At 39.9% G+C, this 17498-nt stretch overlaps 1 protein-coding gene across 1 annotated transcript in view; it reads right to left on the reverse strand.

The window, feature by feature from the left end:
* CD109 (CD109 molecule) overlaps nt 1-17498 on the reverse strand; it is a 137505-nt gene that overhangs the window by 33896 nt on the left and 86111 nt on the right. Inside the window, exons 16-23 of the mRNA XM_070480792.1 lie at nt 16810-16884; nt 16240-16300; nt 11868-12009; nt 10683-10800; nt 8693-8806; nt 6771-6989; nt 5910-6054; nt 2204-2380 (exon numbers count right to left, since the gene is read on the reverse strand). Coding sequence (XP_070336893.1) covers nt 2204-2380; nt 5910-6054; nt 6771-6989; nt 8693-8806; nt 10683-10800; nt 11868-12009; nt 16240-16300; nt 16810-16884 — 1051 coding nt within the window. The remainder of the gene's footprint in view (nt 1-2203; nt 2381-5909; nt 6055-6770; nt 6990-8692; nt 8807-10682; nt 10801-11867; nt 12010-16239; nt 16301-16809; nt 16885-17498) is intronic.

Consider the following 17498-nt stretch of genomic DNA (forward strand, 5'->3'; position numbering starts at 1 on the left):
GAAGACTCTTGAGAGTCCCTTGGACTGCAAGGAGATTCAACCAGTCCATCCTAAAGGAGATCAGTCCTGTGTGTTCATTGGAAGGACTGATGCTGAAGCTGAAACTCCAGTCCTTTGGCCACCTCATGTGAAGTGGAAAAGACCCTGATGCTGGGAGGGATTGGGGGCAGGAGGAGAAGGGGACGACAGAGGATGAGATGGCTGGATGGCATCACTGACTCGATGGGCATGAGTTTGAGTAAACTCCGGGAGTTGGTGATGGACAGGGAGGCCTGGCGTGCTGCGATTCATGGGGTCGCAAAGAGTCGGACACGACTGAGCGACTGAACTGAACTGAACTGAACCTAAGAATGTTGCAAAGTAACACTATCTTCTGGCATTCTGAGCATGGACTTGGAAGCCAGGCCATCCAGGGGAACCATGGGGAAGTTATTTAGCCTCCCGTACCTCAGTTTTCTCATCTGCAAAATGGAAGCAATAATGGTACTCCTATCTCCAAGGGCTTTTGTGAAAATTAAATTACAATATGTGTAAAACAGGGTAAGTTATTATCATTATTACACAGCAGTTAGTTTAGGATAAACATGTCCCTTCATAATGAGGGAACCTGGAAGAAAAGCTCACATTAAAATAATGTCTTTACAGAGTGTTCTAATTCTTAAGTGTGGAAAAGTTAGCCAAATCACTAACAAGCTTGTCTCTATTGGCATTTAACCCATTCATTGTTTTTAAAAAGGTTTACAAAAAAGGTTTAAAAAAATTGTTAGAAAAGGTAGGATGGAAAGTGTTCATTCAATTTGTAGATTATACTGAACAAGCAGTTTCCTATAATTTTGACCAATTTTCTCATCAGTTTGGTGGACAGCAGGTACCCCAAATGTGCAGAATGATAAACTCAGCCATACAGAGATCTTACTTCTTGTTGTTTAGTCGCTAAATCATGTCCGACTGTTCTGTGACCCCAGGGACTGGGGTCCTCTGTGCATGGGATTTCGTAGGCAAGTATACTGGAGTGGGTTGCCATTTCCTTCTCCAGGGCATCTTTCTGATTCAGGGATTAAACCAGCATCTCCTGTATTGGCAGGCAGATTCTTTTACCACTGAGCAACTGAGATCTTGATAGCAGTGCCCTAATGGAAGCACAAAGCTGAAACCGTGACTCTGGGTGGCCAGCTTTTAGAGTCTTGGGAAAAAATTTTACATTATTACTGTTAAAAATGCCTCACAACTTTCCATTTTCTCCTAAGTATGGACATTAAGAGTATGGACTCGGGGGCCAGACAGTGAGTTCAGACCCCAGCTCTGCCACTCACCTATGTGACCTAACAAGTTAGGCAACTTTTCTGTGCCAGAATTTTACAGACTTTTGTCTGTAAGAAGAGGAGGACAATGACCATACTGACTGTGACCAGTAAGTAACATATTATGTAAGGTGCTTAGAACACTGCCTGCCACATTTGTAAGCATCAACCGATGTTAATGATTGTTAATAGCAACTTGTAGACACAGAGCATCTGTGCGTCTGCAAACAGCAGCAGCCTCCCCAGGGCGTCAGGGCAGAGTTCTCATGTTTTCCGTGTGGCCAGGAGGGGACCCCACACTCACTTTTCCCTCCTAGCCCCCTGCCACTTGTAATGTTAAACGCCCCCACCATGTGACACCATGCCTGTTTACCACATACAGACTTTCTCCACTGAACACGGACTTCCCTGGGAGGAAAGGCCTGACTTCCTGCGGCCTCAGCACGGGAACCGACCCTGGTCCCTCAGAGATACTCCAGAAACGTGGAATGACTCAACGAATATTCATTCCTTCAGATTTCTGTTGTTGTTCAGTCACTAAGCCGTGTCCAACTCTTTGCGGCCCCATGAACTGCAGCACACCAACCTTGCCTGTCCTTCACCACCAGATGTTTTAGTGGCTTTAAATTTCCAATCCCTTACGAAAATATAAGCCCCTCCAGGATCAAACTCCTTTAACAAACATCTTCGCAGCAGTCAGTGAGCCCGACGCTGAGGACAAGCAGTGACAGCTGTCAACACTTCCAGCACATTCCACGCCATCTCATGTCACAATCACACAGCAAGGACAAAACCTGTCCATTCTGAAATACAGTCTAGAGTCAACTCTGACCGAAAACAAACCAAAAACAGAAACAAATGCATTTTTACAAAAAAAAAAAGTGCATTTCTAAAATGCTTACCTTGCCTCATAAAAGAAAGGGCTTTTTCTTTTATATTCTCGGTCAGTTGTTTCTTTTTAGTCAGATAATCCAAAACATAAATATTTGGAGCAAAATTTATCATGTTCTGTTCACCACAGCCATAAGGCATCCGAATCAGGGAGGCTAGGCCATTGATAGACGAACCAAGAATATCTCCTGAAAGCACAAGATATTTATCAAGGTCAGCAAATCCCCAATAACCACACCGCCTAACGGCAGAGAGAGCAGAAGGCACCCAACACTGAAGCAATATGACTGTTCCACTGCCAGGAACACAGGAGAAACCACATCAGGCTTTTAGGAACACTGGTCAAATAAATGATAATACAATGGTACTGAACTTGCAGATTATGCGACAAATTAGGAGACTTTTAGCTCAAAGATACAGCACACATAAGCAAACTGTGAGTTTTTTTTAAATTTCTAACCGAAATGTCAGGATTTGCATCAGGAAATCATCATTCTTATACAGGGAAGAAAAGTTTTACAATTAGTACTCTTCACATAAATAGAACTTTATTTTGACTTCCTTACTAATACACTATATAAATTCTTGAGAAATGATGTTCTAAGGGCAGGGCTTGTTGTATTTTTCCATGTGCTCTATTTATCAACAACAAAGTGGAACTAACTGGTATATATGTTTCAATGAATCTCAGGATCAAAATGGGTTAAAAGTATTCTTCAAAGTTAGTAACATAAAGTTAAACAAAACACACACTTACCTACATTCCTCTACCCACATTCTAACACCATGACTCAAGAAAATAAGTAAAAATTTAAAAATGTAAAGGCTGAGTTCTAATTTTGACCTCATTATGGTTGAACTGTATAGAGAAGAATATTTGTCAGTGTGGTTTATTTTAAAAACTTCACCATTCCAAGTCCAAATACCTATTGAAAACTTGCTCCTAAAAAAATGAATCCAAATAAGAGAGGAAGACTTTCGTATGTGTAGGCTGCAGAAACGCTAGCGTACCATGTCTTAAACTTTAGATGTTAACTCAGAGAAGTAAATACTAGTACAGGTTTTGTTTCTTATTATTACCACCACCACACATTATGCTTTTAATATTCAAAGTGAACATAAACTTGGACTTTTAATAGTCAAAGAAGCAAGCCAATATTCACCAAATAAAACACAAATAGGTTTTTTAATAGCAAATTAAAAACCAAACAGGTTTTTTAAATAAATACTGTATAAAAATAAAACTTGAAAAAAACATTATTTTAAATCAAACTTTAAAATTAAACTTCAGAATATTCAACAACCACAGGCAGACTCATTCTAATGTAAGGAAAGATGGTACACACTCAAACTTCAAGGCTCTTGGGTGGAAGGGATAGTTAGGGAATGAACATGTATACACTGTTCATATGTATATGTATAATACAAATCTTATAAATGGATAACCAACAGGGTCTTACTGTATAGCACATGGAACTCTGCTCAATGTTATGCAGCAGCCTGGATGGGAGGGGAGTTTGGGGGAGAATGGATACATATATACATGGTTGAGTCCCTTCACTATTCACCCGAAACTATCACAACATTGTTAACTGGCTATAAAAGAAAGTAAAAGTCGCTCATGAGCGAGTCAATTCCTAGGCAGGTTGATAAGAAGTCCAGGGTCCCCGAGGAGGAGAAGGGGGTCTGGGGCTCTCAAGGAGGAGATAGGGGTCTGGAATTCTCAAGGAGGAAAGGACAAACGTTTTTTCCTACATTCCTCAGTAAGGATAATATAACAATAATGTATCCTGCTCAAGGACATTTTTCTCCTTCCTGAAAATCTTCTGACCAATCCTGTTATCTTAAAATGCATATTATGGGAGTGGGTCTAGTAAGATCTTTACAACCTTGAGACATTCTTTTGATTTACTGTAATAACCAATTAAAAAAGCATTTAACTCCCTTGCTAACACTATCAAGGGGGGCATTCTCCATTCCCCTTCCGATGTCTATGTCAGAAGCTTTCCCCGTTCCTTTTCACTTTAATAAAACTGCTACACAAAAGCTCTTGAGTGATCAAGCCTGGTCCCTGGTCCCGAAGTTAAATCCTTGGCGATCACAAATTCGACACCGTTCACCGTAAGCTATCACTCAGTCGTGTCTGACTCTTTCCGACACCATGGACTGTATAGTCCATGGAATTCTCCAGGCCAGAACACTGGAGTGGGTAGCCTTTACCCCAACACAAGATAAAAAGTTTAAAAAGAAAAAACTTCAAGGCTCTTCCCTCTGTATGTGTGTACACACGTGACACCATCTCCCAGCACCCCACCACTGTGGGAGGTGTTTAAGCAGAATGTATTCTCCTCAATAGAGAGTTTATTTATTTCTTTGTAAGAATTATATCTAAGTCTCCCCAAAAAGCCCCCTCTAGAGGGACTGGTTGTTTGGAGTAATAATAAAAAGCACTACACCTGCAGGTGAGATTCAAAAGAAAAAGTGCCTTAGGTCTTGACACCTCAAAGACCTAACAAATTATTTAGATGTCATTAATCGAAACATTTCCAATACTTGGGCTACCTGATGCAAAGAGCTGACTCATTGGAAAAGACCCTGATGCTGGGAAAGATTAAGGGCAGGAGGAGAAGGGGACGACAGAGGATGAGATGGTTGGATGGCATCTTCATCTCAAGTTGGAGCAAACTCCAAGAGATAGTAAAGGACAGGGAAGTCTGGCATGCTGCAGTCATGAAGTGGGTCACAAAGAGTCAGACACGACTGAGCGACTGAAAAACAACAAAATCTAAACATTTCTTTCAGTTATTTGTAAAGCACAACTATACAAATAAGCCATTTCTGTGGAAGTTCTAATAGTTGAAAGTCCTTTGGGGTTACCAAGGCAATTAGGAGAAGGTGACTAAGTCAGTGGGTAGCTTTCAACGGTACAGGGTACTTGCGTTCTGCACAGAGAACCGCTCAAGGCAGTGGTCCTCAACTTCTGGTTGTCAAAAGCACTAGCAGTACCTTTTCAAAACATGCATGTCCTAGCCATAGCCCAAGGGAGTCTCACTGAGTAGACTGGGAGTGGAACCCGGATATTCGCACATTTTCAAAGCTCCACAGAAGGCTGTGATATTCACCAGTAACTGAGAGCCACAAAGGCAAAACAACTCCTCCTTCCAGCCACACAACATTGTGGTCTGGCTCCTCAAAGAGTGGACTACACACCAGAAGCATCAGCAACATCTGGGAGCCTCTTAGAAATGCAGAATCCAGGGCCCACCCCATGCCTACTAAGCCAGAATCTGCCTTCACACAGGGTCCCCAGAAGATTCATGTGCACTTGAAGACTGGTCCAGAACTGGTCCAGAAGAACTGGTCCAGAACACACATCTTATTGCCTTTCTACTGGAATCAGCGGTTGGCAGCAACTAGAAAAAGTTTTATTTAACTAGGATTAAATAAGAAAATATACCTAAAAAGGACCTACTGTATAGTACAGGGAACTATATTTGATTTCTCGTAATAAACTATAATGGAAAAGGATCTGAAAAAATATATACATATACATATGTATAACTGAATCACTTTACTGTTCACCCAAAACAGTGTCAATCAACTGTACTTCAATTTAAATAATTCATTAAAAAAGAAAATGCATGTACAAATAAATGAGAAGTGGGTATTATCATATACAAATAAACCAGTGGTGAGGGTGATATACTCTGTTCTTACCGATTGCAGTGATCTGAACCCTCTCACTGCCACTCACTGTGTGAGGAGGAAAGGAGAAACTCAGTGTTTTCAGGGTAGTTTGGAGCGTGCTGTCCGTCAAATCTAGCAAGATGGATTGTGAATATGATTTTTCTATTCCTTCAGCCTGTTGATAAAAAGTAACACAATTAACATGGTCTCTATTCCTCTGTTTAGAGAAAACTATAGGCAGATAATGAGTTAATCATCTGGCCTATCATGGTTAGATAAGTACCTACAAGGTCTTGATTCTTGGTTCAAACCCGTTAATAAATGTTTACTTTCTCTTTAAATTAAAGAAAATAGTTCATGGAATGGCAATGGAAATGATAAAGAAGATGAAAAGGGGATGAGAAACCCTCTGAAATAGGTCCTTTTATTATTCAAAGAAATTAAATACCTTGTCCAAAGGCACCCTTGACAGAGCTGGGATGAAACCCAGGGCTGCCTCCCTCCAGAACACAAAGGCTTATCCACTATGCTGAGTTGCCTTTTTGTGCATACTGTCTTCTCTGAAAAAAACCTACAAAACCTATTCTACCTGTACTGAGGAATTCCAAAATTCAAAATCTATATATCAACTTGGCACAATTTAACAGGATTCCAATGTCACGCAGAGTGTAAATGTAACCTGCTTTATAATCATATTATAAATTTAAATAAGACATTGGCAATTACCTCCAATTGCGTGATATATTTTTACATTTAGATGAGAAAAATATTAGGCATTCCTGGAGGGTGGAGAAGATAGGTCTTGAAAACAAATTTAACCAGGAAAAAAACCATCTTCTGCTTCCTTTTCAATTATGTATTTCCATTTTGTTTTAGACTTCAAGTATTTACCTTCACTAAAATCCTCTGGGTGACAGCATCAGAAGCAGTAGGTGAAACAGCTGTGACCGTGATGGGCACTTCCCCCAGACGTGTTGGCCTGATGGGGAAAAGAACAGTTGCCCCATCCTCACTGGGAACCAGAATGGTCTGCTGGTGTCCCGTGGCATTTATTTCATTCGAAGCCATTAGAATATCAAATGCACCACTTTTCTCAATGATTACCTTAACCTGGAAGAAAAACAAAGTCATCAAAGGTTCTGTATAATAAATTGCTCCTCAGTAAAATGTTGCTTTGTGCATTCATGCTAAGTCGGTTCAGTCGACTCTTTGCAATCCTATGGACTGCAGCCCGCCAGGCTCCTCTGTCCATGGGATTCTGCAGGCAAGAATACTAGAGTGGGTTGCCATGCCCTTTTAAGCGTGGTTAAATCTGTGAGGGCCAAGACTAGAGAAAAATGAAAGGTTCAGCCAAGAAGAGGGTGTAAAGGTAACAGGATAAACCTAGTTCTTTCCCACGCTTTTTCCACTACCTCAAGACAAGCAGGGAAATGCCATTCTTCAGGTCTAACATTAAACTCCCACTAATATTAAATTATCTCATTTTCTGAAGGTTGAGTTATTTCATGTCCTGGTACTACCACCAGCCTGACTCAACTGTGTCATCCTGGGACACTAGTCCCATTAGAAAAACCTGAGGCAAACAAGATGAAATGTCATTACACTCACTGAGAATCTCTAAAATTATTCCAAGAAAAGTACGACTCAGACACTAGTCCTGAGGCACATGTTGGTTGTAAACTTTCGTAGAGTACTTCAAAGTTGCAGGCTCATCAAGAAGAGCATTTCTCTGGACGTTAGACTTTATGAATTGTTTTTCCCACTTATTTTCTCATCTGTTTCTCAAAATATTTCTTATCTAACAGATGACTAAACTGCAATTAAGTTACCTGTCATTAAGTGAACAAGCTATATACTGAATCTGGGCCTTCTGACTCCAGATCTTTTGCTCTTTACACTATACCATGTTGAGAAAATTAAAAAGTAAAATTAGAAAATAAGAACCAGTTTATTCTCTAGACATAGTGCTTAGAGAGATGATGGCATTTTCGGGTAGTAAGGTTAATTACAACCCCTAGTCTGGGGGTGGGGGTGGGTGTGGGGCAGGAATCATTTCATTAGCGCCACTATGGGCACAATACAAAGAGTGGGCCTACGGCTGCCTTACAGGGAACTGATTGGCTGAGGGGACACCAGGCCAGGACTCAAAAAGCAAAGCCTTGGAAACAGAATACACTAACACAGGAAGCTCAACCATACCCTATGACAACCTAGAGGGGTAGGAAGGTGGGGGCAGGGAGGGGACATATGCATATCTATGGCTTATTCATATTGATGCATGGCAGAGCCCAACACAACGTTGTAAAGCAATTATCCTCCATTTAAAAATAGATTAAAAAAAAAAAACAGAAAATACTGTACAAATATGGGGACCGCTAGCCTAACAGCATGAGTGAGATTCCTCAGGGAAGACACCTTAGTTCCAAACCAGTCCTTGAAAGGAATAAATTCTTGCCAGTTGCAGTGGGCACAGAATGGCAGTGTGAAGTCGCAATACATCCTCCATGTGGGAGTGGAGTAGGGAAAAAATGTGGGGAGAAAGGGGCACGAAAGAGAAAGAGATGTCAAGAAATGAAGTTGTGGGGCTAAAGCAGAGAACCCGCACTAGAAATTAAGGGGAGAACGCCCAGACATGCCAGCAATATCCTTCAACATTAACAAGCTGAAGAAATGGTGGGCAAAGTATGGCTATTTTCAATATTCCAGAAATGTAAAACATTTTTAGATGCCCAAACACTACATAACCCAATGCCAGCATGCTTTCTTCATTTTTCCTGACATGTAAATGATGAGCAAACCTTTTAGCACATTACCTCAGTGGCATCTTTCAAATAATTGAATATGGTTACTTCCAAAGCAAATTCTTCACCTCTGATGACAGAGTATGGAAGATTCAAAAAAATGAAAAATGGTTGGAAGGCTTGGAGCTGGAAAGAACACAATGAATACAGATTTTATTTAAGTCCAGAGCTTCATTCACACTTACACACTTAAATCTCACAAAACCTACAACACTTATTAGCAGCTTCGCATAGAAATGTCCTCTTGCCTACCAACAGAAAACCACAATCTATCCTAAATAAACAGGGGCATATTCCTTTGATTTATAACTCAGTAATCACTATGTTTTATGAAATTCCTACTAGGAACCAGGGACTTTATACAAATTACTTCATCACACCTATGTAGGAGAAGTTATGGTCATATTTTACAGAAAAGAAACATATTTTACACAAAGGAAGCTCAGCCGCCTCTGTAACTGGTACAAGAGCACACTGCTGGCCAATGCAAGAGCCAGAAGTGGATCCTGGAATGTCTGAGGCCATAGCCAAGTTCCTCTTCTACTACTCCGCCATGCCGATTCCACCATTCTGCTTTTAAAGCCATTGCCCAAATGAAACCGCATCTGTTTCGATTCCTGTGAAGAGCAAATGACCTTTTGCCTACTACCGTATGGACTGTAGCCCACCAGGCTCCTCTGTCCATGGAATTCTCCAGGCAAGAATACTGGCGTGGGTAGCCATTCCCTTCTCCAGAGGATCTTCCCGACCCAGGAATCAAAGTGGGGTCTCCTGCAGTGCAGGCAAATTCTTTACTGTCTAAGCTACCAGGGAAGCCCAACATATAAACATATACATATATGTTGGTCACCCAAACTCTGATAGTGTTAGCCAAGCTTCTCACTGGCAGCAGTTAATTCTCTCTTAGAAGTTTATTTGGAAATCTGTGCAAGTCTCAGACTATCACAATGAGGTGCTCCTGGCACTTAGCAGATGAAGGTCTGCGTGCTCAGGACAGTCCCAGACAGTGAAGAATTGCCCTGTGTTCCTCATGATTCTTAAATGTCCTTTCATGTACACAAAGCCCCTGCTTATAATAAGCTGGACTTACAAGCTAATTACAACACATATATAAATCCAAAGCATCTGTCAATACACAACTATTTTTAAATCAAGAGGAAACTGCGCTTTGTTTTGTAACTTCACCAAAATTTATTCACTATTTCAAAACTTTCCATCACCACAGGGAGCACCACTCAAGTTTTTGTATTGCTAAAACAATACATGTATATCAAATTGCATTTTGCAGCTCTTATACACAAGGTACCTATGTACATACAAGGTATACTGTGTACCGCATAAATATTCAAATATGTTACTATGCTTTCCTGTGCAACTATGCCCAGCCACTTACATACTTAAAAGTTTATTATTTTATTATACATTACTTTCCTTTTATTTCTCCTTGGTATTTCACTTAGAGCATCTTACTGATTTTTTTTTATTAAGGTATATTAAATTTTCTATGCATTTTATTTGCATAGATGGTTGAGGGACAAAACAAAATATCTTTTTTAAAAACCAACTTCATATATGACAGAGTTGAAAGCTACTGGTTTCAGACCAATCACAGTCAAGACATTCCTCCTGTCAGTGACGGTTTAGGGAGCGACATGGGATGTAATTTGACCAAAAAGTTGTGAAGGAATGTTCACTATGGGACATTCTGAGTTCTGCTCATCCTTAAAGAGGACATTCTCTCTCTTCTGGCCTTTGGAAGTAATTGGACTCAGTCAACAATAAACTTCCTCTCCAAATCTCAACACAGAGCTAGCACAGTTAACAGTTTAATGCAGTTCACACTTGAAAATGTAAAACAGATGAAAAACAAAAAGGAAATGCCAAGAAACCTTCAAACTATGATCAACATCATAAGCAATCACTTTTTTAAAATCCACTGAGGACCTGATGCTCTTTGTTTCATGGCATTGTACCATCTATAAGCAGCCCTTTCGTATACTACCTCCACTGGAGCAGTTGTTAGTCCAAGACCTAAATCCTCAGAGATCACAAAAGCAGTTGCAACCCAAGAAGTGATAGAATCAGGCACAGTAACTTCGAATTCTTGGTAAATCCTGGAACTGAAGTCAAGAAAAACATAAAAGTCACAAAATCAAGAACAGAAACACTTCAAAATAGGCCAACATAACCTAAACCATGTTTTGGAAGAATTTCCGTTTTGGAAAATTTTAATTTTCCAAATAATTTACATATCTAAAATTTTTTGTAAGATTTAAGCATAAAACAATACATCCCAAGTTCTCAAGGAACAGATCATAATAAGGTCATAATACTGCATACTGATCCACATTCCAATAAAAATCTTTCTACAATATTTATATCTTTAAGACAAGCATCATTTTCAAAAGTGTTATATAGATAATAAATATCCTTTTCCAAATTTAACTCCCATTTGTTTCTCTCAGTATGCATAAATTTTCCCTCTGTATTCTTGTCAATGCTATTATTTGTTTTTGGAGGTTTGACTCATGTCTTATTTCAAATTTCCATAAATAGCTGACTCACAACATACGCAGATTTCATGATTCAACATTTTATGTTGAGTCATCACGCCAGGTGGCACAGAGTTTGTTAGCTAAGTTGAGTTCTTTTCAATGCCCACACATCTTCTGCTTGTGGCTCACAGGAATGTCTAATAGGGCGCCACAAGGCAGAAGGAATAATCATGAGCGCTTCCCACCCCAAGCAACAAAGGAACTCCCAGAAGTCTTTCCCCAGCGAGAACCATGTGACTTCAGGGAAATTAAAATCATCCTTCTTTAGAAAAGGCCTGTCCTCTCCTTGATGATCCTCTTACTGCCACAATTCACATACAGCTTTATTAAATACTATGCACGTGTGTGTTCAGTTGCTCAGCTGTGTTCAATTCTCTGTGACCCCACAGACTATAGCCCACCAGGTTCCTCTGTCCATAGGATTTTCCAGGCAAGAACAGTCGAGTGGGTTGCCATTTCCTTCTCCAATTAAATACTATATTTAGATACAATTAATATCATTCTTTAAAAACTCTTGGTCTATTTAGTTCTTTATCACACTATATTTATACTGAAACATTAGAAAGAGGGCAAAACTTACTTAAAACTAAGACCAAACAAAATATATACAGGCAAAGAACTTTAATCTGTACCCCATGTTGGTGTCTAGCCATATCCAAGTCTCCGGAAAATGCTTTCGCACACGTGGACTGCTACCCAGAGAAAAGTCATGAAGATCTACCAAGTAGCTTTCATTTTCGTCCACAAACCTCTCAGCCAACTCTACGCTGTCATCTAAAAATAAACATTGACAACTGTTAAGGGAAAGTCACGGTAGATAATGTTCATAAACCTAGTCCACCGAATTACAGCATCTCTCAGCTGACAAGGCCTTTACAGTTTGTCTTCTCCAATCCTTCTCATTTGACACCTGAGACCCATAGCAGTCATGTGACTTACCCCAAGCCACACTGTCACTTATGGCAGAGCTGGGAAAAAAAGTTCTCTGGCCCTACAACCAATACCTAAAAAACTACTTGCAGTTCAGCTGCAAAAAAATAAGTTAAATCCCATTTTTAAAAGTTATCTCCAATTCTGCTATTCTCCTCTTCTTAGATTCCTAGTGCTGAATGCCTTTGGCTATACCTGCCACAAGACACTACAAAAATCCAGCTTATTAGCTTTTTTTCTTACAAAACAGTCACACTGACACACAGATATTGGATCACTTATCTCTATTCTTTCAACTTTTCTATAAGCCTAAAACTATTTCAAAACAAAATGTTAAAAAATAAAATTATACTGAAGAAGTTACCAAAGATACAAAGATAAATGCAATGAGCTCCACCCACTGTCTACGGAGAAGGCAAACAAATACATGAATGATAGTCCACTCAGGCGAAATGTCTGCCATGCAGAGAACAGCTGATTTTACATAGAATCTGAATAATGAAAAGGGTATGGCTAGGGAAGAAAATCCATCTTGTGTTGTTTATTGCATTTCATTTTCCTTATGTCTTCAGATAAAGAGAATCCCATACAAGGTGGTGCAGGGGCGGGGGGGGGGGGGGGGGGGGGGAAGCTAAGTACAAAGGCATGTCCAGAATATGGCAATGCTTATTAGGGAAGAGTGGCATAAAATGAGAACAGAAAGAATGCATGGGTCCAGATTTTAAAATATCAGTTATCCCATGCTGAAGGATTTGGACTTGATCCTTTAAGCAGTGATGATCTACTGAAGGTTTTAAAATAAATTAAAAACGTGATCTATTCCATGTTTTATAATGGTAACTCTGGTCTCAATAAGAACAGTGGTTTAGAGATGAGGGAATGGACGCAGGAGAAAAAGAAGGTTCCTGAACTGCCCAGGGAAACACATTGACCAGGAGCTGGGGCCCAGAAGAGGAAAGGAAGGACAGCCTTGAAATAATTCTGCTCGGCCTCCCAGTTGGATGAGCTCTGTGTGTGCCCACAGCACTTTCCCTCCTCATCACACCCCTCAGCACACTCTTCTACCTGTGTGCTGGTTTGCCCTACTAGACCAAGCTTGAACTTCCATTGCCTCTGACATGCCAGGCACATATTAATATCATCTACTGATAATAGGTAATTGCAGATTTCTGAGTACCAAACATGTGCGAGGCACTTTGCATGCTTCTGAATTTAACCTAACAATCCTGTAATAGAGGCAATATTATTAATACTTATAATTCAAGGAGAAACCTGAGGTTTAAGGAGCTTAATGAATTTCCTCAGGGTCATAAAGCCACTACTGAAAGTCAGAAGTATTTCTTGGTAAATTCCTTTCTTAATCACTAGGCTGTTCTGCATCTGGCAGCAAGGAAAGAATCAAGGATGAATTTTGGGTTTCTGATGCAAACATGTGGGTAGATGGTGATTTCATTAACAGATACATGAGATCATATCAATTCAAGAGCTCATTTATCAGTCATATCATATTAGGGAAGGGCAATGGTTTGTGACACATAGAATTTAAGGTATGTGTGGGGCATCAGGGTGCAGAATCAGGAGGGGTAAGATAAACAATCAAGGTGTTCCAGAGTTGAATTTAATGGGGAAGACGTCATGGAAGGACCAGGGATGAGGGGAGAATTCTACCAAACTGACTGACCACGTGGTCCAGGTTGTCGCTGCTGTGCTGTTGTTTAGTCATGTTCTAGCTGTTTGGCAACCCCACGGACTGCAGCCCACCAGGCTCCTCTGTCCATGGGATTTCCCAGGCCAGAATACCAGAATGGGTTGCCATTTCCTTCTCCAGGGTATCTCCCCTATCCAGGGATCAAACCTGCATCTCCTGCACTGGCAGGCAGTTTCTCTACCACTGAGCCACCTGGGGAGCCCGTGCTCCAGGTACTAGGGGCAAATATGGGCAGAAGGAGTCAGTGACCAAAAATAACCAGGAAAGGTCAAAACCAAAGAAGACACGTAACAGAATCAGGGGAGTGAGGGCACATACAAAGCAGAAGGACAGGCATTTGAAACGTCAGGGGTAGATCCATGGTAGGTGATGACATGACCTATGACTACTGTTGCCATGGTGATGATCACATGACAGTAGACGGGCCACCCACACCTTCAAATCCCCCAAGAAGACAAAGTAGTCAGACTCTGACCCTTCTGCCAGAGTCATTAATAGAGAGAGGCAAAGGGAAAGTAGGTGACTGAATGTTGATTAAAGGATACATGATTGAAATTTTTGAGCTTCAAATGATAAGGTGCTTTTAACTGAGGACTGCTGAACAATGGTCTTGAAGTAGCCAAGAAAATACTGAACTTTATACACCTGCTGGGGGTGGGGGGGCTTCCCTGGTGGCTCAATGGTAAAGAATTCACCTGCCAATGCAGGAGATGTGGGTTCGATCCCTGGGTCAGGAAGATAACCTGGAGAAGGAAATGGCAACCCCACTCCAGTGTTCTTGCCTGGGAAATTCCATGCACAGAGGAGCCTGGCAGGCTATAGTCCATGGGGTCCCAAGAGTCAGACACACCTTAGCAATTAAACAACAACAACATGTACCTTCAGACCGTGAACCAGAAGAGAGGCAGAAAAATTAATGTCAATTACTTGAAGGTTTCCAGGAACACAATATACCAGTAAAAATATCAGGTGTCTTCTGTTACAGTGATAAGGTAGAAGGTTCTCAGAAAAGATAAAGATTACAATAAGTGTTACTAACAATAGAATGAGTATGATAGCACCAGGATTTGATAAGTAAACATAAACAAAGCTGGGTAAAAGCTGAGACCAACAGAGAGAGCATGGAAAATCAGATTGGTTGGAAGGCTGCCCAGGACAAATGATTACAAGAAGAAAGCTAAAAGTGCCAAGTGTCTTTAATACACAGAGATCATAATGACTTCATAAAATCTTTAAGACTATAAAATTGTTCTTAAAACTTCAGGACAGAGGCTCAGGTGTCCTACAGTGTCAAGAACCAACCCCAAAATGGAGAGTCTGGAGTTTAGTGGGGGAACATGGGGTAGAAATTAGGGGATTCATGAATAGAAACTATGATAGTTCTGTAGTCTTTCGAGATGATTTCATATCATTTTACCTGAAAGAAGTGAGAACAGCTTCTAGAATTAATCATTCTCATTTATACATTTCCTTCAGTCAAAATATTTTATGGGGACCTCCCTGGTGGTCCAGTGGCTAAGAATCCACCTTGCTATGTACGGGACAGGAGTTCGATCCCTGGTCCAGGAACTAAGATCCCACATGCTTTGAAGCAACTAAGCCCCCACATCACAACTACCCAGTCCACGAACCACAACTAGAGTCCCTGCACCACACGAAGGATCCCACATGTGACGGAGACCCCACGTAGTGCAACTAAGACCCAACCCAGTCTAATCAATCAGTTAATTTTTTAAAAGAAGTTAAAATGAACAATTCAAGTAAAACGCCTTATGAATTTTCCTTAAAGCACATCTTTTAATTAGTTGGGTGGTCAAGTCTACTTTGCAATCCAGGGAACAGGGATGTGCGATGTGATCCTGCCTGGGAAGAACTCAGACTGAGGAGACGTGAGTGTGTGAGTGTGTGTGTGTGTGTGTGTGTGTGTGTGTGTGTGTGTACCGCATACTTCATGGCATCTGGGCTATTTTCTAGCTGAACAATAAAAAGCCAGAGAACAGAAATGTTTCAAAAACATGCTGCCTCCTTTTAACTAATTCCAAAGTAACATCGCAGTTTACAATACAAATTGGAGGCATAAGATCTTTCAATATGTCCAGAAATACAACCATGTCAAAAAGTTACAGAGAGAAAATGGAAAGTAATCATTAGAAAGATCTAAACAAGAGCTGAAGAACACTCCATGTCATGGCCCAGATGTACTTCCAAGTACATTAAACTTCAAACACTATAGGATAAAAGAACAGAAAATGAAAATTACATTATCTATATTCAACCAGAATGTATTCATACTTACATAAGTAACTATAAATACCTGAGATGAGAGACTTAATTACTTAAAAAGCACTTTGCCAGATTTCACTTACAAACACCGTCAATGTAATCCTTCACAAGGTTTGCATCCGTCAATACCCAGAGGCCACACTCCTAGAAAGAATCATTTTAATTTTCGTTTAAAATATAAGTTTAAGCGCCCTCTAAATTGTCAGTTGCCTATACTCCTAATTCACTCTTGCTGTTTTGTTTTTGTGTCACATGTGAAAATATCTCCCTTTGCTTTTTTAACTCTTGCTCATTTTTGAGAGTTTAAATACATACATGAGTATACAGTCTCTCACAACAAGACACACAGCCACACACACAAGCACACGAACACACACTCTCACATGCAGAAAGAGCTATTTCAAAGTCAAGGAAAGTGATATAAAAGAAAGAAGTTACTTGTTTAATAGTAATTCCATTATTTCTCTAATGATGAATTTACTCATTTGCTTTTAAGACTAGAAGGATGACCATCTTTCAATTTCAAATTACACTTATATAACACACTGCACTTCAGCAACTGAAGTTAGTTTTGTCGCAATAAATATATTAATATCTTTTCAAATTATATATATATATATAAATTTTCAAATTACATAGCAAACTAAACATACCTGAAAGACTGCAAAAGAATTCATGAACATGCCTAAATAATATCCTGTGTTATAAAGTTCCAATTCATGGACCACCTAAGAAAAAGATAAAATATACAGAATGAAAGCATTCATATCAATGTGTTCTGCCCTCTCAACATTTCTGATATGTACTGTGAATAAAAGACAGGTACACCTGCTTATCAAATGTACTACATCAAATAGACTATATGCTTATCAAATTTGAAAATGACACAAATGGAGGAATAATGAATATGTCAATGCCATGTTCATAATTCAATCAGCCAAAAATACACTTCTTCTTTAAACTAATTTTTATTCTGTTCAGTAATCAAGAGTTCCTAAGAAGTGTGGGCTTGTTGACAAAGCCAACACGTAGAGATCAGCATTAAAAATGAGTCATACTTTTGACAAAGATAAAAAGGGTCAATGTGATGGTTAACATAAGACCTTAAAAAATGTCGGTTAAGAATCCAAGTCAGTTCTAGCGAGGTGGATGAACCTAGAGCCATTTATACAGAGTGAAGTTAAGTCAGAAAGAGAAAAATTAATTAATGCATATTTATGAAATCTAGAAAAATGCTACTGATGAACCCATTTACAGAGCAGGAATAGAGATGCAGACACAGAAAACAGATTTGTGGACACAGCGGGGAAAGGTGAGGGTGGGATAAATTGAAAAAGTAGCA

This window comes from Odocoileus virginianus, chromosome 19 (genome assembly GCF_023699985.2).
Source record: "Odocoileus virginianus isolate 20LAN1187 ecotype Illinois chromosome 19, Ovbor_1.2, whole genome shotgun sequence".
Lineage (NCBI taxonomy): Eukaryota > Metazoa > Chordata > Mammalia > Artiodactyla > Cervidae > Odocoileus > Odocoileus virginianus.